The sequence below is a fragment of the Saccoglossus kowalevskii genome, chromosome 21, assembly GCF_978046115.1.
Source record: "Saccoglossus kowalevskii chromosome 21, keSacKowa6.1, whole genome shotgun sequence".
In the NCBI taxonomy this organism is placed as follows: domain Eukaryota; kingdom Metazoa; phylum Hemichordata; class Enteropneusta; family Harrimaniidae; genus Saccoglossus; species Saccoglossus kowalevskii.
This window is the reverse complement of record NC_140661.1, coordinates 28,743,790-28,767,679: the sequence shown is the minus strand read 5'-3', so window position 1 is coordinate 28,767,679 and position 23,890 is coordinate 28,743,790. Positions and strand designations below refer to the sequence as shown.

Here is a 23,890-nt window from a genome sequence, read left to right as displayed (position 1 = left end):
GAACTGCCATTTAGCTGACATGAAGCACCCCTCTATAATATTTACATAAAAAAATATATTCAGTCGTGCTGCAAATTAATTATTAATTGCGTCATTAACCGTTTTACTCCATTTTCGCGTATTCTTGTGATCACGTGACTTTGTATTTGCATAATTTAAAAAAATATGCCATATTTCCAAAGTTTGAAACAAGATTTTTATTATGGTATATAACATGCATGGGTAAAATGTTTGTTTCAGTCTGTAAATTGAGGCCAAAAAATTGAACCAGCGAACGTATGCTAACCCCTTAAATGAAAATTCCACCTTATTCTTTGTTTTCATTCAGTGGCCACCTGTTATGTTAATCAGCTTTTCACTCCTGTTGTGCTCATGAATATTTAAATTAGTCCATTCATTATTAACAGTCCCGGCTTGTTAATCTATTGATAAAACAGTACCGTTAACAAGAATGCATAATTAATTAGGTTGAAACTGTCCGCTCACGAAAGTAAGAAACAGAACAATGGGGACGAGACAAAAAGTATAACTGTTTTTAGCTTCACTGTCATCTACGCGGGACTGTTCATATACGTGATTGTTCTTCCGTTGACCAATCGTCTTCCGTCGACAATTGCAATTTAGCTCCGCTGTCGATTTTGTTGAGCGGAGCTTATATGAGTGATTGTCCGTCAGCGTTAGTTGACGTCCGTCGTCCGCCGACGTAATTCTCTAATTATCTGTAATATCTGTAATTCTCTAATTTTGATGAATATTTTTGGTAAAAGGTTATATATTCGACTTCTTGTTGAAAACAGCAAGTCCGATTGTTTTTGATACTATACATACAGGTAACTTAGGTATACCTCTCTCAGATTTGTTCATTTTCAAATGATATCTTCAGTTCGTTAATTGAAATGTGCAATGCTAACAGTGAAGCTAACTCAGCCGAGGGGCTGCTTGTTGACTTCATAAAAAGTACCAGCTCAATTGATTTGATGCTTTAGGTACCCTGGGACAGGGGGCTATGTCAGATTTGTTTATTTCATGACAATATCTTCAATTTTGGTAAAAAAAAAGCTATTTTAAATTTCTTGAAAAATACTAACACGGGTACTAGTATGTGTGGGTTATTTTTGTCTGAAGTTAAGTTGACATGTTCTCAACAGCCAGAACCATGGTTGTACATTACCCGGCTTTGCTACAAAACAATGATTTTGCAGGTAAGTATTTCGACTGCTAGGTCGCTGGTAAATGATCAGTTTTCAAACATTTCATGGCAAACATTATAGTCGGGTCAACTTTATTAGCGAATTGGGTTTCGGCTAGTTATATATATATACCACGTTGTTTAGCAATTTTCTGTAAAAATGAAACATAATCATCAGTAACTTTTCGGCGCAAAGGATGTCAGTACCGCTAATCACTCGTCATTTGTATCATCATAATTCAACTTTAAATGCTTGTGCTTTTGTCATTTATCCCTCAATGCGACTCTACCTTTTGTGCAGGTTTTTACATTAAATATGCCGACAAATTTCGACAATAAAACCAGGGGAACGGTCAAGATATAAGTGATGGTGATTCATACCCCAAGATGTAGCTGGAGAGCCCATTTTTAGGTTGGCTGTTGTCACCAATTCAGTTGCATTGTTGATGTCATGACGATGCCACGGGCGACGCCCTCAGTGGTGGAGTTCACATGCTGTCATGACAACGCTTGCAAACTATTAAAAATATTGGTTGAACTACTAACACTGTCGATTATAAAAATGAACTGTTCTAGCGTAACTAGGTGGAAGAGAACCGGGAACACACGGCAACGATTGTAGTTATAATAAATACCTGGCTATATTATACTAGTGTCATTGTGACTAAATGGCGCGTATTTTACCACGGTAAATCCACAGATCTGATTGGAGGCGCCTCTAAAGCACACATCCAATCAAGGTTGGCGTAACATGTGACAACTGGTCATAAATATAATGTAGCGTTTTGTTGCCGATCGCGAAGTATCTCCGATGCAAGATTTGGCGGCCATTCCACAGTTCCTACATGCCAGGATTGTCTTCAGTTTGTGGTCTAGTACTGAACAACTAGTTGGGGAACTATCACTTGATTCGGTTGCAATACGCATTTGGCGCAGATACCGCAGTCGATTCCATGCGTTCATTCCTTCAATGCACAGCACGGTGACCGGCACGAAGCCTCCACCTCGAGCATCGGTCGGTCTGTGCAAAATATTGAAATAGCATTCCCAATACCAGTTTACAGTTCTTTACCCCAGAAACATGTAGTTGCTTTGTTTTCAAACATGTGACGGTTGAAAATCTATGTTCACATTATACCGAGAGCGTATACCTTGCATCATACACATGAATATTACCGTGCATTTCAAGGTGGTCATACATGTGTTTCTTTAGTATACTAGTAGTAGAAAGGGCGGGGGGGCAATTAATAAAATGAATTTATCTAATCAGTTGGATTTTTAGCCCTCATGTAACAGATAGTAAAATGTCAATTCAATCTCTGGCCGGGAAGAAAATGTCTACAGTACAAATTTGCCCGTGGTGTAGCTATAACAAGCAATTTGTCGGGACAAATAATTGAAGATATTATTGTTTATATCAAAATAACCAAGGATTATATCTGAACATATTGCTTCTTTTATGTCATATGACTTTTTGTCCTTGACGTGAATAATTATTCCGTCAGAGGGGCTATCCAAACCTGGTATATTTTTCAGTGGCGGCGGCACCGGGGGGGGGGGCGTATCCGCCCCAAAACGAAATTCGCCCCATGCACAATTTCGTGCCGTCGCCTGTTATTCCTGACTGAAGACATACCTCGCTTGAGGCAGTAATGCTAAAGCGTCTATACTGTCCGAGGCTTTCGGAGTTTACTTATTGTCAACTGTCGTTTCATGTTTAACAATATGTTAGAATGAATCACAAAAACCTACCTAAATATACAAATATGCTTGAATGTAGCCTAACATAGCATTTTGTCTTTGTCATAGCAAGGTACCTTCTCATATATGTATATATATATATTAAGTTTTAGGATTACATGTATTACTATCAAGAAATATATACTCCCACTGGCATTGCGACTAACTGAAATTAACGCCAAATATTGTCAGGATGATGGCCTTAAACTGCCACAAGGTCACACACTCTCATCAGTTCATCAACATATGAAGAAAAAACATTTGTGTAATCTTTGAAATCTAAAATATTGTTACATGATAATCTTAAATGGCTCGAAACAACAGATCAAATGGATAATTACACGAGAGGTGCAAGTCTGTAATGACCGTGTTGGTACTAGAACGCGTGTATGGATTTTTTCGGTCGCATGAAGCCTTGTCTAATTTGTTCAATGCGTTTTCCTTATAAACTATAGCAGTTTCTGAAAGAACGATACAAGCTTTTTCCATTAAATTAAATCCACACTGTTACAAAATGACACGAGTCACCTGCAAGTATTGGAATTTAATGAATGTGTCCATCCAAGCATAGTGCACACACATAAACAACATTCCCGTTCCCTTGCACGTAAGTTTTAACTGCTCAACTAAGTTTAAATCTAAAGAATGCCAAGCACGCTCCAACCCGTTGAAATTGGTTAAAACGTAGTCGTACTCCGTGAATTCAAGCAGCTAATCAAATGACGTTAATATTTGTGTAATTGCCGTGTGGGTCACGTGACGAACGGTTTTGTGACGCAATGAATGCATTTAATCTTAATTGCATCCTTTCTACCTGGTTATCCAGGTAACAAGGGCAATTATTAAAACCATACAACACATGAAAGGCACAAGCGATTTACTTGGTTCAAGAATATAGATTAAAAAATATATTACTATAAATAATTTCATTATAGAACCACACTCACATTAAAAACTGGTATCCGTATCCAGGAAGATTCGTTATGGTTTTAATAATAAAATCTGTTATCGTAATTTCTTACACACAGTTTCAACCCAACATAAGACATAACATAACCTTACGAAATTGCCACCGCTGTGTTCACTCATCAAGTTGTTCATTATTGCTCGTTGGTTTATCCTGCTCATAAACAAGACGCTGTCGCCAGGCAACAGTTATGCAGAAAACATATCAAACGATATATTAGCAATGAAGCCAGGATTTCAATGGCCTGTACCAGTGTGCTCAGAATAGTATGCATGCACTTTCCCGTCGCGAATAGCTTAATGGATATGTTCATTGTATATGCAGGAAAATTTTATCGTATTCTGGTCTAATTATACATAGCTTCAGAATTAACATGTTTAATATTTAAATGTGGTCATGACGTATGTTAGTTATTCGAGAGGCCCTGTTATAGGATGTAAAAAAACAGCCAAAAAATATGCTCCCAAAATGATAAATATTTAGTTTTATCATATTTTTGAAGAATATTACATTTGTATATTTAGTTCATACGCTAAACTAAACACTGCTAACATTAAATCACTTTAATGAAATTGCATAGTTGGTAGTAGTTTTATATTTTTACATAATAATATTATCATTTACATATTCATATTTTACATATTTATATTATTCAGATACTATGTTTTTAAATGGTGACTGTTATAATTTATTACAAGTTTTGTGTCGATATGTTTCTGGACCAAGGAACTTTCATTGATTATTACCATACAAATTCTACAAAATATCCCGTCCGTCCAAATCTTAATTTTTGTTTAAAATTATTGCAATGGACACATTAACATAACTCTATCTACGGCTGTTACGATGATCTCGCTTTGCGAAGGAGCATTATCAATAAACTAGTAAAACAATCTGTTATACCTATCTAACTTATTCTTCCTACAAAGATTTAACGAAACTCTAAGTACTTCGGTTGACTGAAACTTTAGGTTAACTCCCCCGTAACGCCTAGCCGCTAGTATTTCACAGTGCTCTTCAGCGTTGTGTAGCAAAGTGGTTCTATTATTAACACGCCAATAAAGTGACACTTGTGAACACAATGCCGTCATTAATAGCGCTAATAAAGTAGAGGAAATCTCGCGTGACCTTTCAGATTGCCATGAGAAGACCTTTTTAATTACATTATGCAAATTTATATTGAGCATTGTGCATAGAGAAGACTCGCACCTGCGTTCGCTATTCACGCAGAGTAAAAAAAACACGTTATCGAACTGCAAGATGCGCCTGCACGTTTATCGGTATCCTACACGCTATATGTTGAGTAGAATAAATGTACCGTATCAACCAATGTCAAAAGGAAATTATATATCTTGCTTCTGTTAAACGTCGATAAACAACATCGTCACATATATCCGTCGACATCAGAACAAGAAACAACTTACCCATTTCATTTTAATTGAATAACAAACATACTTGTCGTTTGCGTATTGCCGCAAACTTCAGTAGATGCAGTTACTTGAACACTTTGGACTAAGTAACCTTATTTGAACAAACCGTCAATTATTTCTATACAATTAGGGAGACTCCGAATGAGTCAACAACTTGAAGGAAAGTGGTGGTTTATGTGTGTGTGTGTGTGTATTTCAAGTTGAAAGATGACGAATTGCACTGTAGCATATAGTGGTTATAAATGACAAAACGACTGTGTCTATCACATCGATGTATTGCTAATCTTTCGTACGTGTCTGTCTCCATGGAAAGTATTAAGGCGCCGTATTTCTTCATACTTGATACTAAGCCTTGTTCGAGCAGTTTGACTAAAGTGAATTGCTATATATTTTTAAATTGTCTTGGGGTGTTGCTTTGCGCGAAGTCTCATATTGTTTTTGTTGGTGACGCAACATGGGAAACGCCACAGTCGTGGGACAGCACACGTTCGAACCAACTGTAAACACGTGATATTTGTAGTCGTCGCATGGAACCCATGTCGACACGAAGAAAAATATAGCCCTTTAATCACACTATTTTTCCCAACCACGAAGTCCCAGAGATCTTCAATCATTCCGTTTTCCGAAATAAAGCGCGAATACATATGTTGATATAAAGTATCCCTTGAATAAAACTCCGACTAATTATATAAAAATAAAGAAAAACGCTAACCGAAATGGCTTGCTTTATCTTGATACCCACCATCGGACGTTACTGAGGTAATTTAATAGTTCAAAGGTCACGTGCTACTTACCTACCCTTTCAAAGATTCGAGAAGTATGATGTAATGGCTACCTTGCGATTAAGAGAGCAACTCCATGACAGCGTATTGTGCCATACCGTCGCTGGCGATGCTCCCCTCGCCAACAAGGAGCACTCCACCTGTATTTCGGGTGACACTAATACCACACACCGAGTTCTTGCTGTCTGGATGAATTGTACAAAAGTCAGCACAATGAATAGACTGCACGGTGATCATGTTGAACGCACGTGAGGTCAGATCTGGCAAAAGTTTACCGCATTTGTAGAGTGTTGCGTGGTCATGCATTACGAGTCAAGTTTGTAATGATTTCAGGAGTTTATCTCCCCAAAATGTATAAATCGTTCGTTACGTATGAATATTGATAAATGTTTACCTTATCCGAAATTGTCCACTTTCGGAAATGTCAAAGTGTAGTAAAACCCAATATACGTGATGTATGTTAGGGTATGCCACGAGGTGAGCAGTTCTTGAAGAAAACGCCTTTTGGAAACGAAAGGTTTTGAGTCTGTACGTCAATATATAGGAGTCAAGCTGTAACACGATACTGGACCACAGCGAACTGGTTAATGAATAGAGGTAGAGGTAAATTCATAACTTACACGCTTGTGATAACGATGTCTTTTGTGTCAAGAAGTTTTTATTTGCAATGTGTGGTGGGTCTGGTGGGTTGTCATCGTGTTGACAAGAACAAGTCGCTACAGTCACTCCATGTGTGCTTAAGAAGCTGTTGTCTGACGTTTTTGATACTACGCCGGTAGAAAACTTGACCTTCGCTGGTTATAAATTATTACATTGCGTAGTGAGATGTTTTAATTATTCTTAACTTAATTATTTGAAGTTATATATGTGGTATTTTAATAAAGGAATACGATCCATGGCTTCTGGAAAGCAGTGCCGTATTTATATTGGGCAGTGTGCTATTCGTGCTAACATATAGTGTATTGTGCAATGAAAGTCGAGTATTCGCATTGGGAGCAAAGGTCGATCATGATGTCAATTCCATTCTTGTTTACCCATGGTGCATTACGAAGTGGCAATAAGCTTTAAACAAAATAAGTTCAGGTCGTTGAAAAACTGTCACATGTGCACGTATGATTGATACTAAAAATGCAATTTCTCATTATGAAATATTAAGTAAATCCATGACAACGTACAACGATTTTTTAATGATAACTGACTACGGTGGACCCCTTTCAACGGCTACTCACTATGACTCGTACGTTAATAGTCGCATTGAAGGCTACCTATATTGTATGGACCGCTCTTGACCTGTCAAGTAATCTGAGTAATTTACCAAACGTGACAACTGCAGTATTCGCAAGCTATGTGGGTCAGATATTTTTGCCAATAGACGAAAATTACTCTTTCCATAGACTCTTTTGTGGCTGGGTTCTCAGCATCTTAGACATCTTGTCAAAACCATACGCTGGATTTTCTTAACGACGAGCGGTCACAAAATCAAACGAAAAAGTGAACGATTTGCAATTAGGTTTGGTCTGTCTGATACACTACAGCATTTATGAATTTACAATTCGAATATTTTACTTATTTCACCACTACTTCTGCGATAACACCGAATAATATATACTTCCTAGGTTAGTTGGTTCAGATGCTCACCCAAATCAGAATTGCATGACGAGATTTGTTGTAGTGAGGTTTCGTGATTTTCTTTTCTTTTATTTTAATATAATTTATACTATAGAAATTATGGGTTATTTTATTATATTGCTTGAAGGCATGGCTGAAGAAGTGAAATTTATGTGAACTTGAACTGTGACCTTCCGATGATTAGCGAAAACAACACTTGTGTGTTATTCGTCATTACGATGACGTTTGCATGACGGAAGTATCTATAATTGCTTTGGGGGCTGGACCACAGTTAACACTCACACTCTTGATTGACACTTAAGATGTGACAATAATGACGTCACGTTATGGGGATCTATGTCTCACGAATAATCACCAACAATTACAGTATTAACTTTGATAATCATAAGTTATCATCAACTTACAAGGGATGTGATTGGTGCGAAGTATAGTGAAGCACAGCCAATCTAATTGGTGGATTCCTAGAGTGTCTAAATGTAACTTGTCGTTGTAATGTCGTTGGCTAACAGGAATACAGAGAGAGTCCTTCGCAGACGTCCGTGAGTGGCGCCCAGGTCGATGCGGGGTTGACGTGAGGCGACTCTACTTGCCGGAGAGTGAAAAGCATAACTGAATATATCTGCTGCGTGTAGTTATTGGAAGAAAGGACGTACAGCCAATATTTCGCAATGAAATATAATGTTCATGGCGCGGTAAATAGAATACACAATGATCCATCGTACCTACCATGTAGCGACACGAAAACTATATCACAGAGTACAGAGGCAACCTAGCTGATATGCCATAACGATGTCAAGTTTTGACCAAAAAATCCTGCGAACGCAAATTAATATCTCATCAACGCATAAATTACATTACATTACATTACATTACATTACATTACATTACATTACATTACATTACATTACATTACATTACATTACGGGAGGTGATGTTGCATCTGCTTGCGCTAATCGTGGGAATAAGTTGCAAGCGAGATCACCTTACTGATCCCATTTCCATTCTACGCATACCTGATAGAATACAATTGCTTCGATATTTCTCAGACAAATCAGACGGACCCCACGTACAGGAAGCAGTGCGGCGCTAAGGAGAGTGGTCTATTGAAGTGGGCATTGCTGAGCGCCATTTTATGCACTAGGAATATGTGATTGTCATGCCATGCACCGTGTACACAGTCTACCTGGCTGCCACGCCGACAATTGAACGCACCTGCCATAAAGAACCATTCAAAACGAATGCAGCGGGATACAGCTTCGAGCATATATTTAAATAATGATTATTTCTAAGTCTAGGTCCCATGGAGGATACGATGACAATAAAAAGTACAATTACTAGACATTTAGACTAACTTGGACCGACACATTTGAAAGTTACGGCGTTCGTTAGTTATTTTGATCAAAACTATTTAGTAACTTGGATCCCGACAAATCTGAAACTTACAGCGTTCCCGGGATATCCTGATCTTGTCGCGTACACGATGATGTAAATCCCGGTTGTTTGATGCGTTATTTTGATTACAGATATTAACATCTCGAAAATATGACGGGATGTGAAATGATTGTGTTGCGAAAAATTCAAACCATCAGGTAAGCCACAGGGAGCCCAGGAACTATAATCAACTGTATGAGCGCGCGGGGGGGGGGGGGTATCAGCTGGTATCTAGTGTAAGAAATAGACAAGGGATGAAGGCTCCAGCCAGCTCACATTTTTTTAAATCAAAAAAACACTCTAACAGAATGAAAAATAAAATAAAAAAACAGCTTGAAGAATATTGGTTGCTCTTTCAAATTTCGCCAAAGTCATTCCTATATCTTACCGACATCTGCAGAATAAATCAAGAAAATTACACAAATTGACTCCATTTATGAATAATTAGCGGTTACGGGGGTAAGCACGACACAGTTGGAGGCGTGGTCTATTCAGAATGTTTCAACAACCAATCACAAGACAGGTTACGAACCACACTGAGTTTACAACTGGGTTAGCCTCGCTCAACTGGTTCGTAACCAGTCTTGTGATTGGTTCTTGACAGATTCTGAATAGGCCACTCTCCCAACTGTGCCCTGCTTTCTGTGTAACCGTTAAATGTTCCTAAATGGAGTCAATTTGTGTAGTTTTCTTGATTTATTTTAGTGATATTGGTAAAATAAAAGTAAGTCTTTGACGAAATTTGAAAGAACAACTAATATTGTTCAAGCTAGTATTTTTTATAGATTTTATTTTTCATTCTTTTCGTCTGTTTTTTTTAGTTTAAAAAATATGGGCTCACTGGAACCTTCATTTCTTGTCTATTTCTTACACTAGATACCAGCCGATACCCTCCCCCCTCATAGAGACTGTGTGCATTTAATCATAGTTCCTGGGCTCCCTGTGGGTAATCCCGAAATTTTATCCGCAAACAATCGGAAAAGGATGCACTATAGAAACCTCGGGGATAATTCTGCATATTTTTTCTTTAGGTAATTTGTGGCGAAGTGTCAATGAATGGCCGAGAGCAGCCAGTTGAAACACTTCAAATATATCTAAGAAAAAATGCTAGATACATTAGTTTTGATAAGCTTTATTACAAGAAACAACTGACTTCACAATACTGGTGAACATCGCTCGTGTTAATTTCTCGGACATTTCACATGACAATCTCCTGTAAATTTTCGTTTTATGTTCTAAATCTTGAACCCCAGTACGCACCATAGGCGTAGTTAAAAATATCGGTGGCTTGAATCAAAGTGCCAAACTGAGTCTTATAAATATACAAATATACCACAGTCATCTAGGTAGAACACACATACCACGATGGCCTAGCTAGGTAGTACATATATCACGATCACTCAGATAGTAAACATATATAATATAGGTGGTATTATAACTGTATTCAAAACGTGATTCATAAAGTACACACTTACACTCTGATTGACGTAATAATAATAATTATCGTCTTTTAAACGGAAAAAGCTTACAAGTCATTATCAAGAAAAAATAACAACACCAACATAAACAAGACAAGCAGCAAAAAAAAACACATTTAATTTAGCACATACGAAAACTATTACAAAACTAATAAACTAAGTCCTCTGAATTCCTTTCTAGAGGCCCAAATTGTTTTGATGAATTTCCCGATTAACATGGTTGTTTCTCTCCCAAGAGTATTGTTCAATGTTCATAATGTATCACTAAAGAGAAAAGAAAATCTGAAACTCAGGCCGCCTGAATAAAATGAGCTCATTGCAACAGCCTCTTTAAATATGGTAAAACGTTTTTGTAAATTTAAATAAAATATTCTTCTAATCCCAGTAAAAACTTTACAAGTGAAAGGAAATGAAGCAGTCTTCAGTTGTGCCTTTATAACTTCCACATTCCCCATTCCCAGTGTAGATAATCCACTTTAATTTATTCTCCTCTAAATCCAAAGAATTTTACCTTATCTTAAAAAGGAGAGAGATGCCAAAATGATTAAGGGGCGGGTCATTAACATACTCTTCTTTTTTGTTGTGTTTTTTAATCTAAACATAGTTATTTAGTGTGCTCATTTTTCCTATTGTGCCTAAATTCGTTAGCATCGCTCGTTTTATAGAAGCTGTTATTCCATTTGGCATTAGATGGTGGATGTGAGGCATAAATGAGACCCAGATCATTTTCTATCTGAATTTTATGTGTATATTTTGGTCAGCTTAATTTTATTGTAGGTTTTATTGAGATCCTTGAAGACAATTTTCGTTCACCTTACTTCATCCATTTTCTGTAATCTATCAAAATATTTCACACAAGTTTTATCAAGCAAAAGATTGATATCAGACCAGTCTAAATCGCTCAGAACTGCACGGCTTGACACACTTCTGTTAACCCAGAACAAAATGTTAAACCAAACACTGCTTCCATAGCTAATTGATGGAATTATGATATTTTTCCATAGTATATCTCCATATTCAATGGTTAATTAGGGATTTGAAATATGCCATCATTTTCATCAGCCTGACCATTTTTTAAGCAACGCAACAAGATCACGCTTTCCCATGAAAAAGAACGGAAGAACAACATTAAATAATAATACATAGATGAGCCCCCCATACCTACATGTTAAGTAGTACAAAGCGACAATCAGATCTCGTAGGAGCACTCAACTGCCAATTTAAGGATATTCCATTTCCTGATACCACGATCTCCCAGATAGTACAAATATATCACAATAAGCTAAGTAGTACAAATATACCACGGTTACCATGGTAGTACTAATATACCACGGTCACCATGGTAGTACTAATATACCACGATCACCTAAGTAGTACAAATATACCACGATCGGCTTGGTAGTACAAATAAACCACGATCATCGAGGTAGTACATTTATTACACGATCACCATGGTGGTACAAATATACCACAATCGGCTTGGCAGTACAAATAAACCACGATCACCGAAGTAGTACATTTATTACATAATCATCATGGTAGTACAAATAAACCACGATCGGCTTTGTAGTACATTTATTACACAATCACCATGGTAGTACAAATAAACCACGATCGGCTTGGTAGTACAAATATACTATGATCACCGAGGTAGTACAAATGTACCACGATCGGCTTGGTAGTACATCTATTACACAATCACCATGGTAGTACAAATATACCACGATCGGCTTGGTAGTACAAATGTACCACGATCGGCTTGGTAGTACATTTATTACACAATCACCATGGTAGTACAAATATACCACGATCGGCTTGGTAGTACATTTATTACACAATCACTCAAGTAGTACAAATATACAGCGATCACCTAGTATATGTTTCGTAATATTTACACCGGTACTTTCAATGGATAAACCACTCTATGGACGAAAGGAACACACTTTATAACGTCCTTTTTTTTAGTGTTTTAGATAAAAAACACTTTCTAATTTAGTTCGTGTTATGTAAATTCAGTTACTTACTGCTGATTGTGTCAAATATATATATATGTAACAGCTAACTTTGACATTTCCGCAATTGCAGTTAAGGGGGCACCTTCCAGTTAAGCCTAATCACACAAATTTACTTTCTGGATTAAAATTACAATGAATAACAACGGATAGATTAACTTTGTAAACAACATACACAATAGTGTCCCATGATCCTTTGGTGCAATCCTTGGGATTGAGAGGTTTCCCTTTAAACTCTTTCTTTATATGCATTCAAAAAACAAACAAACACAAAACGAAAAATACAACGAAACGTTTAAAGACGAAGCCGTTCGGCACTTAGCAAGCAATACTTACACGAGTGAAATATAATCAACTATTCACACCTCTACCTCGCTCTGATTGCCAGATGTCATACAGCTACTGCGCTCTGATTGGCAGATGTCATACAGCTACTGCGCTCTGATTGGCAGATGTCATACAGCTACTGCGCTCTAATTGCCAGATGTCACACAGCTACTGCGCTCTGATTGGAAGATACACACCATATGACAAATGTTATCAGTGCTTTACAATAAGTAATACAGCATCTTCCGATTTGGTATACAGCGTGACATATATTTAGACCCCAAAGAAATCAAATAATGAGTAAAACAATAACTAAGGTTCTTGTGAATGCGTTCGGCGACAAACTTTGTTCTGACATTCTTGTTGACGGAACGGGACTTCCGTTAACCGCGACGCATGATATGAAACATACACTTAATTTTTAATGAAGAAACTCGGACTAAGTCGAATCGTGTGCTGTTTCATGGGAAAATACTGGCAAATTTGGCGTCATGTTGAACCGCAGTTACAGTACAGTAGACTGACGGATTGGTGATGTAACAATATATGTGACTGTCGCCGGTGTTTATGTGATATTGTAGTAATCGCATTTAGTTATCCATGTTTGCAATGAACCAGTACGCTACGGACCTACAGCCCTAGACCGCGTAAAAAATGTGTAATATTATCGACTGCAATTTGAAAAGAAACATAAAATAAAATAACTTTCACATATTCAAGCGTAATTGAGGTAGGTTAGCCAACCTTACACAGTGATACTTTAAAGATTATAGACGTTTTAACTGATTTGAATCACGAAACAGGGGACGCCAAATTGAGTCACGTGATTTTAGTTACTGCCTTTAAATGAAAAAAAAACATACACACGCACAAATACTCTCGCGGGAGCACTGGGACTCGAGATGTCTGGCCGTCTAATGGATTTTGACCCAAATTCGGTTTCGTATCAACGTTATTGATGCAAACCTACAAATAAACAAATCATATGTGGTTTCATTACTCTATAACCGACTAGTGAAACCGCATCAACCGCTCGACTGTACCGATCACTGGTTGCATAGTGGTTGTCGCATCAGACTCATGGTCGGTAGACCCAAGTTCAAATCCTACCTTAGGCTGAACATCAAAAGGTCTGTCGACCCCGACCCTGGGTGAGTGTGCCACAGACTCAATGGGAAGGTCAATTCCACTGGCCGAGATTCATTCACTAACGAGTGCGACTTAGTACTTGACTAGTACTTGTAATTTGCACATACAAAAAACAATTCAAGAGAAACGACAGTGACACTCAATGTCCAGAACGGTCGCCTGGCACAACACAATTAAATAAACAAAACCGCTCGACTGTGAAATTATTTAGTAAAATTTGGACGTGAAAATGCCCCCCCCCCCGCTACGGACACAGTTGTTACGAAACCTGTTGTTACTGGATTACAGCGTATCAACTTCACGTCACTGACGCTATGCGCAATGCATTATGGGTGTATATTTTATGCATTTACAGATAGAATATTTTGTCTTTCGTATTGAAAAAAAATGCAGACGATTTTTCTGACGTAAGAAATTAACCCCTCGTGGTGCAAATGAAAGTATATGTAACCCCACTGTCTTATGAGAACGCTTATGTCAATCTGGAATCGTCTTGGTGTGGAGGAGTTCAATGAAAACTTACACATGTGTGAATGACAGGAAATAGACTTCAAAGCTCCACGGAAATTGACATTAAAACGATTGCGATGACCCGTTACCATATTCAATTTGCACTGATAATGATGAGTATGTGCGTCACATTCAAGATGGGCTTTCCAATACATAGATTTTCGTCTTGCTAGCATAAGTGCTTCTGTAAATTTAGCGAGGTCACCTCATTTCATTAGGCAAATCCAATTATCGCTAAAGTTTTGTATCTCCTCTCATGGTTATACACAACTATAACTGTCCCCACGGGATACACCTAAACTTTATTAAATTATAAATCGATTTTCTACACATATACCATAAGAGGGGAATAAATAATGCATTATTTGGTGAATGCATATAAAATCTGTGTACTCGTGGTCAGTAGATTTATTTGGAATAACACATACAACGTCGACAGTGTTTAATGGTGGTCTATGTGAAATATATACCATAGAAAGGACAGGTGAGACAAGAGTTTTTGTATTTTACCGTCTTACTTTTACCATCTGGTCGTTATTTTCTACTACATTATTTAGTTAAACTACAGACAAGTGAAACAAAATGGTGATAAGTAGACAAACCAGATATCAAATGCCGGTTATATATGGAATTTTAACCGTATACACAAAAACATTTAACGTAGAATTTGTACAAAACTACCTAGCTTGACGTGTGTCATATTGAATTGCTTCGGCTGCAAATATGCATATGGAGAAACAGGTGTCTGCAGAATAGATCATTTTTTATTTCATGTGAAACATTCATAAAGCAAAACAAAAATATTTCATTTGTAGGTTTTTGTAGAAGCCGAACATCTACGAGCCAGTGGGTTGTGGAATGGCGTCGTCGCTCTTGCATCGGATTATCCTATTCTTACTTGTATCAACTTTTTTAAAAGTGAGAACAGAAAGTTCTGAGAGCTCACCTAATCTACATATAGTAGGAAACATACAATTAACAGAACTTGCTGACCAGGGAGACGACGCTCTTATCGAGATCGACGAGAATGAAGTAAAGAGGGGATTCGGGAATAAGCGAGAAGACGTTGTCTTTGCTGATGACGTTAAACGAGGATTCGGGAATAAGAGGGATGGATTTCAGACAATATTAGATGATGAAAAACGCGGATTTGGAAACAAGCGAGCCGAGCCTGAAAAGATATACGGAAATACAATATTTGGAGTTGCATCACTGAAAGACTTGGAAGAAGATGAAGGCAGGAAACGCGGTTTTGGGAATAAACGTGACTTTGAAAATAGTAAAGTTAGCGACAGTGATTCGGAAAGTGTTGATACAATTGCTGATATTTCTGAGTTGAAATACGGGTTGGAGAATAAAAGAGGCTTCGGTAACAAGAGAGGAAGCTCAAGTATGGAACTTATCGATGACAAAAGAGGTTTCGGCAACAAAAGAGTTGACACACTTACGGAGCTGCAAGCCGATGACGATGACAAACGGGGTTTCGGAAATAAACGGGGCTTCGGAAATAAACGAGTTGACACATTTGAAGAGTTTCAAGTCGATGACGATGACAAACGGGGTTTCGGAAATAAAAGGGGCTTTGGAAATAAACGGGGCTTCGGAAATAAACGAGTTGACACATTTGAAGAGTTTCAAGTCGATGACGATGACAAACGGGGTTTCGGAAATAAACGGGGCTTTGGAAATAAACGGGGCTTCGGAAATAAACGGGGATTTGGGAATAAAAGAGGCTTCGGGAATAAACGAACTGAGACTGCCGGGTACGAGCCAGATTCGCCTTTGAAAGGATTTATTGACAAGTGGCGCAAAATGGAAGAAGAAGCAGTGAGTGACAGGCTATCTGAAAAAAAAAACAGCTAGATAACATCAGCTACAGTGTTACTAAAGAGTATGAAATAGTAAGTATTATATAATTATATATAAAAAAAAACAGATTTAGAGTACGTACTGTATTGTGAATGTGTCTATTCCTCTATGTGTGTTTTCCAAAGAAAACGTTTTACCGCTGAAAGTATTTACAGTTTGGTTAATAGTCAGTTCAATTTTGTAATAAACAAAAGATATCATTAGGAGGCACAGGGAATGCGGTATGATTACTATTACCGCATTATTACATTCCACCAATGCGGTATGGTTACTTTCACCGTATTATCACATTCCACCAATGCGGTATGGTTGCTATCACCGTATTATTACATTCCACCAATGGGGTATGGTTACTTATTACCGTATTATTACATTCCACCAATGCGGTATGGTTACTTTTACAGTATTATTACATTCCACCAATGCGGTATGGTTACTATCACCGTATTATCACATTCCACCAATGCGGTATGGTTACTATCACCGTATTATTACATTCCACCAATGCGGTATGGTTACTATCACCGTATTATTACATTCCACCAATGCGGTATGGTTACTATCACCGTATTATTACATTCCACAAATGCGGTATGGTTACTATTACCGTATTACCACATTCCACCAATGCGGTATGATTACTATTGCCCTTGTACCACATTCCACCAATGCGGTATGGTTACTATCACCGTATTATTACATTCCACCAATGCGGTATGGTTACTTTTACCGTATTACCACATTCCACCGATGCGGTATGGTTACTATTACCGTATTACCACATTCCACCAATGCGGTATGGTTACTTTTACCGTATTACCACATTCCACCGATGCGGTATGCTTGCTATTACCGTATTACCACATTCCACCAATGCGGTATGGTTACTATTACCGTATTATCACATTCCACCAATGCGGTATGGTTACTTTTACCGTATTATTACATTCCACAATGCAGTATGGTTGCTATCACCGTATTATTACATTCCACCAATGCGGTATGGTTACTTATTACCGTATTATTACATTCCACCAATGCGGTATGGTTACTTTTACCGTATTATTACATTCCAGCAATGCGGTATGGTTACTATCACCGTATTATTACATTCCACCAATGCGGTATGGTTACTATTACCGTATTACCACATTCCACCAATGCGGTATGATTACTATTGCCCTTGTACCACATTCCACCAATGCGGTATGGTTACTATCACCGTATTATTACATTCCACCAATGCGGTATGGTTACTTTTACCGTATTACCACATTCCACCGATGCGGTATGGTTACTATTACCGTATTACCACATTCCACCAATGCGGTATGGTTACTTTTACCGTATAACCACATTCCACCGATGCGGTATGGTTGCTATTACCGTATTACCACATTCCACCAATGCGGTATGGTTACTATTACCGTATTATCACATTCCACCAACGCGGTATGGTTACTTTTACCGTATTATTACATTCCACCAATGCGGTATGGTTGCTATCACCGTATTATTACATTCCACCAATGCGGTATGGTTACTTATTACCGTATTATTACATTCCACCAATGCGGTATGGTTACTTTTACCGTATTATTACATTCCACCAATGCGGTATGGTTACTATTACCGTATTATCACATTCCACCAATGCGGTATGGTTACTTTTACCGTATTATTACATTCCACAATGCAGTATGGTTGCTATCACCGTATTATTACATTCCACCAATGCGGTATGGTTACTTATTACCGTATTATTACATTCCACCAATGCGGTATGGTTACTTTTACCGTATTATTACATTCCACCAATGCGGTATGGTTACTATTACCGTATTACCACATTCCACCAATGCGGTATGATTACTATTGCCCTTGTACCATATTCCACCAATGCGGTATGGTTACTATCACCGTATTATTACATTCCACCAATGCGGTATGGTTACTTTTACCGTATTACCACATTCCACCGATGCGGTATGGTTACTATTACCGTATTACCACATTCCACCAATGCGGTATGGTTACTTTTACCGTATAACCACATTCCACCGATGCGGTATGGTTGCTATTACCGTATTACCACATTCCACCAATGCGGTATGGTTACTATTACCGTATTATCACATTCCACCAACGCGGTATGGTTACTTTTACCGTATTATTACATTCCACCAATGCGGTATGGTTGCTATCACCGTATTATTACATTCCACCAATGCGGTATGGTTACTTATTACCGTATTATTACATTCCACCAATGCGGTATGGTTACTTTTACCGTATTACCACATTCCACCGATGCGGTATGCTTGCTATTACCGTATTACCACATTCCACCAATGCGGTATGGTTACTATTACCGTATTATCACATTCCACCAATGCGGTATGGTTACTTTTACCGTATTATTACATTCCACAATGCAGTATGGTTGCTATCACCGTATTATTACATTCCACCAATGCGGTATGGTTACTTATTACCGTATTATTACATTCCACCAATGCGGTATGGTTACTTTTACCGTATTATTACATTCCAGCAATGCGGTATGGTTACTATCACCGTATTATTACATTCCACCAATGCGGTATGGTTACTATTACCGTATTACCACATTCCACCAATGCGGTATGATTACTATTGCCCTTGTACCACATTCCACCAATGCGGTATGGTTACTATCACCGTATTATTACATTCCACCAATGCGGTATGGTTACTTTTACCGTATTACCACATTCCACCGATGCGGTATGGTTACTATTACCGTATTACCACATTCCACCAATGCGGTATGGTTACTTTTACCGTATAACCACATTCCACCGATGCGGTATGGTTGCTATTACCGTATTACCACATTCCACCAATGCGGTATGGTTACTATTACCGTATTATCACATTCCACCAACGCGGTATGGTTACTTTTACCGTATTATTACATTCCACCAATGCGGTATGGTTGCTATCACCGTATTATTACATTCCACCAATGCGGTATGGTTACTTATTACCGTATTATTACATTCCACCAATGCGGTATGGTTACTTTTACCGTATTATTACATTCCACCAATGCGGTATGGTTACTATTACCGTATTATCACATTCCACCAATGCGGTATGGTTACTTTTACCGTATTATTACATTCCACAATGCAGTATGGTTGCTATCACCGTATTATTACATTCCACCAATGCGGTATGGTTACTTATTACCGTATTATTACATTCCACCAATGCGGTATGGTTACTTTTACCGTATTATTACATTCCACCAATGCGGTATGGTTACTATTACCGTATTACCACATTCCACCAATGCGGTATGATTACTATTGCCCTTGTACCATATTCCACCAATGCGGTATGGTTACTATCACCGTATTATTACATTCCACCAATGCGGTATGGTTACTTTTACCGTATTACCACATTCCACCGATGCGGTATGGTTACTATTACCGTATTACCACATTCCACCAATGCGGTATGGTTACTTTTACCGTATAACCACATTCCACCGATGCGGTATGGTTGCTATTACCGTATTACCACATTCCACCAATGCGGTATGGTTACTATTACCGTATTATCACATTCCACCAACGCGGTATGGTTACTTTTACCGTATTATTACATTCCACCAATGCGGTATGGTTGCTATCACCGTATTATTACATTCCACCAATGCGGTATGGTTACTTATTACCGTATTATTACATTCCACCAATGCGGTATGGTTACTTTTACCGTATTATTACATTCCACCAATGCGGTATGGTTACTATCACCGTATTATCACATTCCACCAATGCGGTATGGTTACTATCACCGTATTATTACATTCCACCAATGCGGTATGGTTACTATCACCGTATTATTACATTCCACCAATGCGGTATAATTACTATCACCGTATTATTACATTCCACCAATGCGGTATGGTTACTTTTACCGTTTTACCACCTTCCACCGATGCGGTATGGTTACTATTACCGTATTACCACATTCCACCAATGCGGTATGGTTACTTTTACCGTATTACCACATTCCACCAATGCGGTATGGTTGCTATTACCGTATTACCACATTCCACCAATGCGGTATGGTTACTATTACCGTATTATCACATTCCACCAATGCGGTATTGTTACTTTTACCGTATTATTACATTCAACCAATGCGGTATTGTTGCAATTACCGTATTATCACATTCCACCAATGCGGTATGGTTACTATTACCGTATTACCACATTCCAACAATGCGGTATGGTTACTTATTACCGTATTATCACATTCCACCAATGCGGTATGGTTACTATTACCGTATTATCACATTCCACCAATGCGGTATGGTTACTATCACCGTATTATTACATTCCACCAATGCGGTATGGCTACAGTTTCCGTATTACCACATTCAATCAATACGATATGGTTACTATTACCGTATTACCACATTCCACCAATGCAGTATGGTTACTATTACCCTATTACCACATTCCACCAATGCGATATGGTTACTATCACCGTATTATTACATTCCACCAATGGGGTATGGCTACTGTTTCCGAATTACCACATTCAATCAATGCGATATGGTTACTATTACCGTATTACCACATTCAATCAATGCGGTATGATTACTATTACCGTATTACCACATTCCACCAATGCGGTATGGTTACTATCACCGTATTATTACATTCCACCAATGCGGATGGCTACTGTTTACGTATTACCACATTCAGTCAATGCGATATGGTTACTATTACCGTATTACCACATTCCACCAATGCGGTATGGTTACTATTACCGTATTACCACATTCCACCAATGCGGTATGATTACTATTACCGTATTACCACATTCCATCAATGCGGTATGGTTGCTATTACCCTATTATCACATTCCATCAATGCGATATGATTACTATTACCGTATTAGCACATTCCATCAATGCGGTATGGTTGCTATTACCGTATTACCACATTCCACCAATGCGGTATGGTTGCTATTACCGTATTACCACATTCCATCAATGCGGTATGGTTATTATTACCGTATTACCACAGTCCACCAATGCGGTATGGTCACTATTACCGTATTATCACATTCCGCCAATGCGGTATGGTTACTATTACCGTATTACCACATTCCACCAATGCGGTATGGTTGCTATTACCCTATTACCACATTCCATCAATGCAGTATGATTACTATTACCGTATTACCACATTCCACCAATGCGGTATGGTTATTATTACCGTATTACCACAGTCCACCAATGCGGTATGGTCACTATTACCGTATTATCACATTCCGCCAATGCGGTATGGTTACTATTTCCGTATTACCACATTCCACCAATGCGGTATGGTTGCTATTACCCTATTACCACATTCCATCAATGCAGTATGATTACTATTACCGTATTACCACATTCCATCAATGCGGTATGGTTATTATTACCATATTACCACATTCCACCAATGCGGTATGGTCACTGTTACTGTATTACCACAGTCCACCAATGCGGTATGGTCACTATTACCGTATTATCACATTCCGCCAATGCGGTATGGTTACTATTACCGTATTACCACATTTCATCAATGCGGTATGGTTGCTATTACCCTATTACCACATTCCATCAATGCGGTATGGTTACTATTACCGTATTACCACATTCCACCAATGCGGTATGGTCACTGTTACCGTATTACCACATTCCACCAATGCGGTATGGTCACTGTTACCGTATTACCACATTCCAACAATGCCGTATGGTCACTGTTACCGTATTACCACATTCCGTCAATGCGGTATGGTTACTATTACCGTATTACCATATTCCACCAATGTGGTATGGTTACTGTGTGTATTGTCACTATTACCGTATTACCACATTCCGTCAATGCGGTATGGTTACTATTACCGTATTACCACATTCCACCAATGTGGTATGGTTACTGTGCGTATTGTCACTATTACCGTATTACCACATTCCACCAATGCCGTATGGTCACTATTACCGTATTACCACATTCCACCAATGCAGTATGGTTTCCATTACCGTATTACAAGATTCCACCAATGCAGTATGATTTCCATTACCGTATTGCAAGATTCCACCAATGCGGCATGGTTACTATTACCGTATTACAACATTCCACCAATGCTTGCCAGCGCTATGGCTTTTAATTCAGTGCACCATCGCTGTCCAATGAGTTAATTCAGTTCATATACTAATACGGTGGCTGACGGCATTTGGTTTTTTCAGCTTGCATGACACCCACGCTAGGTTTTTTTCTACTTCGAGTGTGCACTCCTGTCACCCAATCGACCAATTTTACATTTATATAACTATTTAATCGTTTCGTTTCTTCCATAGTAATTGGTGAACTACTATGACCATCTACGACATCTACGACAAGTTTCATGAAGAACTACGCAGGTTATGCCTTGTTAAAGAATTCATATTTAGAATATTGTATATTTATGTATGTGTATAAGTCTTCAACAATTCCCCGCGAACATTCAGCGAAAAAAAATGAAAAAAAAATGACTATTTAAGACAGAGCTTGTAGAAAATTCGTTTTCAATAGTTACTGTTTATAAACATAAAATATTAAACTACTTATAAAATATGGAACGGCTTTTCTGAAAGCACTGTAACATATATGTTACCAGCGATAAAAATCAGTCGGAAAAAGTATTGTCTGTATAAAGAACGAATAAAATTACGCAAATGTATTTGTATAATATAGCAATGACAATTTGATTGCATTCAGTACACTACACAGCATACATAAGACGATCGAATGTAGAATTCCCATGTTTCAATGTTGGTAGATACCACAAAATGAAACAATTGGATCTCGAATTTCCGATTCTAAACAAAACAGCGGCCCATCTCAATATATTATTGTCGAGTGCCTTCCATTATAACGCCAATTACTTTGCCCACTGGATGAAGGAGATAGCTATGTAGGAATTCTTGTAATATTCAGATACGAATTCAAATAATACTCTGTTGGTTTTTCGGTGAATGCATTGCTACTCTGAATAGACTAATTGATGAAAATTGTGTTTTTTTATTTTCATTTGTAATGCATCAAATTACGTGTTTGGAAGAGGTGAGACACCAACTTTAGCCTATCAATAGATTTGCTGCTAGGTCGGTTAAAAGTCTACTGATTAAAGCGGAAACACATATTGATCAATAAAATACGTAACTGCAAAGAACATACTCCAGTGGTCGAGCCGGACGCACCTCTCACACTTTAGACTGAATTAAAATCCAACCTCACTTAAACCTTACTTGGATTTCTTCAACTCGATACTTGATACGACGTG

The 23,890-nt window shown here is 38.1% G+C and overlaps 1 protein-coding gene and 1 non-coding gene across 2 annotated transcripts; one reads left to right on the top strand and one right to left on the bottom strand.

The window, feature by feature from the left end:
• Window positions 1-6,149: 6,149 nt before the first annotated feature.
• Mir281 (microRNA mir-281) lies at window positions 6,150-6,250 on the bottom strand. The gene has a single exon (NR_037555.1). It is a non-coding gene; the product is annotated as a microRNA mir-281 (primary transcript).
• An 8,795-nt stretch (window positions 6,251-15,045) lies between these two features.
• LOC100371907 (uncharacterized) lies at window positions 15,046-23,300 on the top strand. Its single transcript, XM_002732101.4, has 3 exons — window positions 15,046-15,128; window positions 15,460-16,545; window positions 22,926-23,300. Exon 2 carries the CDS (start codon window positions 15,503-15,505, stop codon window positions 16,505-16,507), a length of 1,005 nt encoding a protein of 334 aa, XP_002732147.1. The 5' UTR covers window positions 15,046-15,128; window positions 15,460-15,502; the 3' UTR covers window positions 16,508-16,545; window positions 22,926-23,300.
• Window positions 23,301-23,890: the final 590 nt, after the last annotated feature.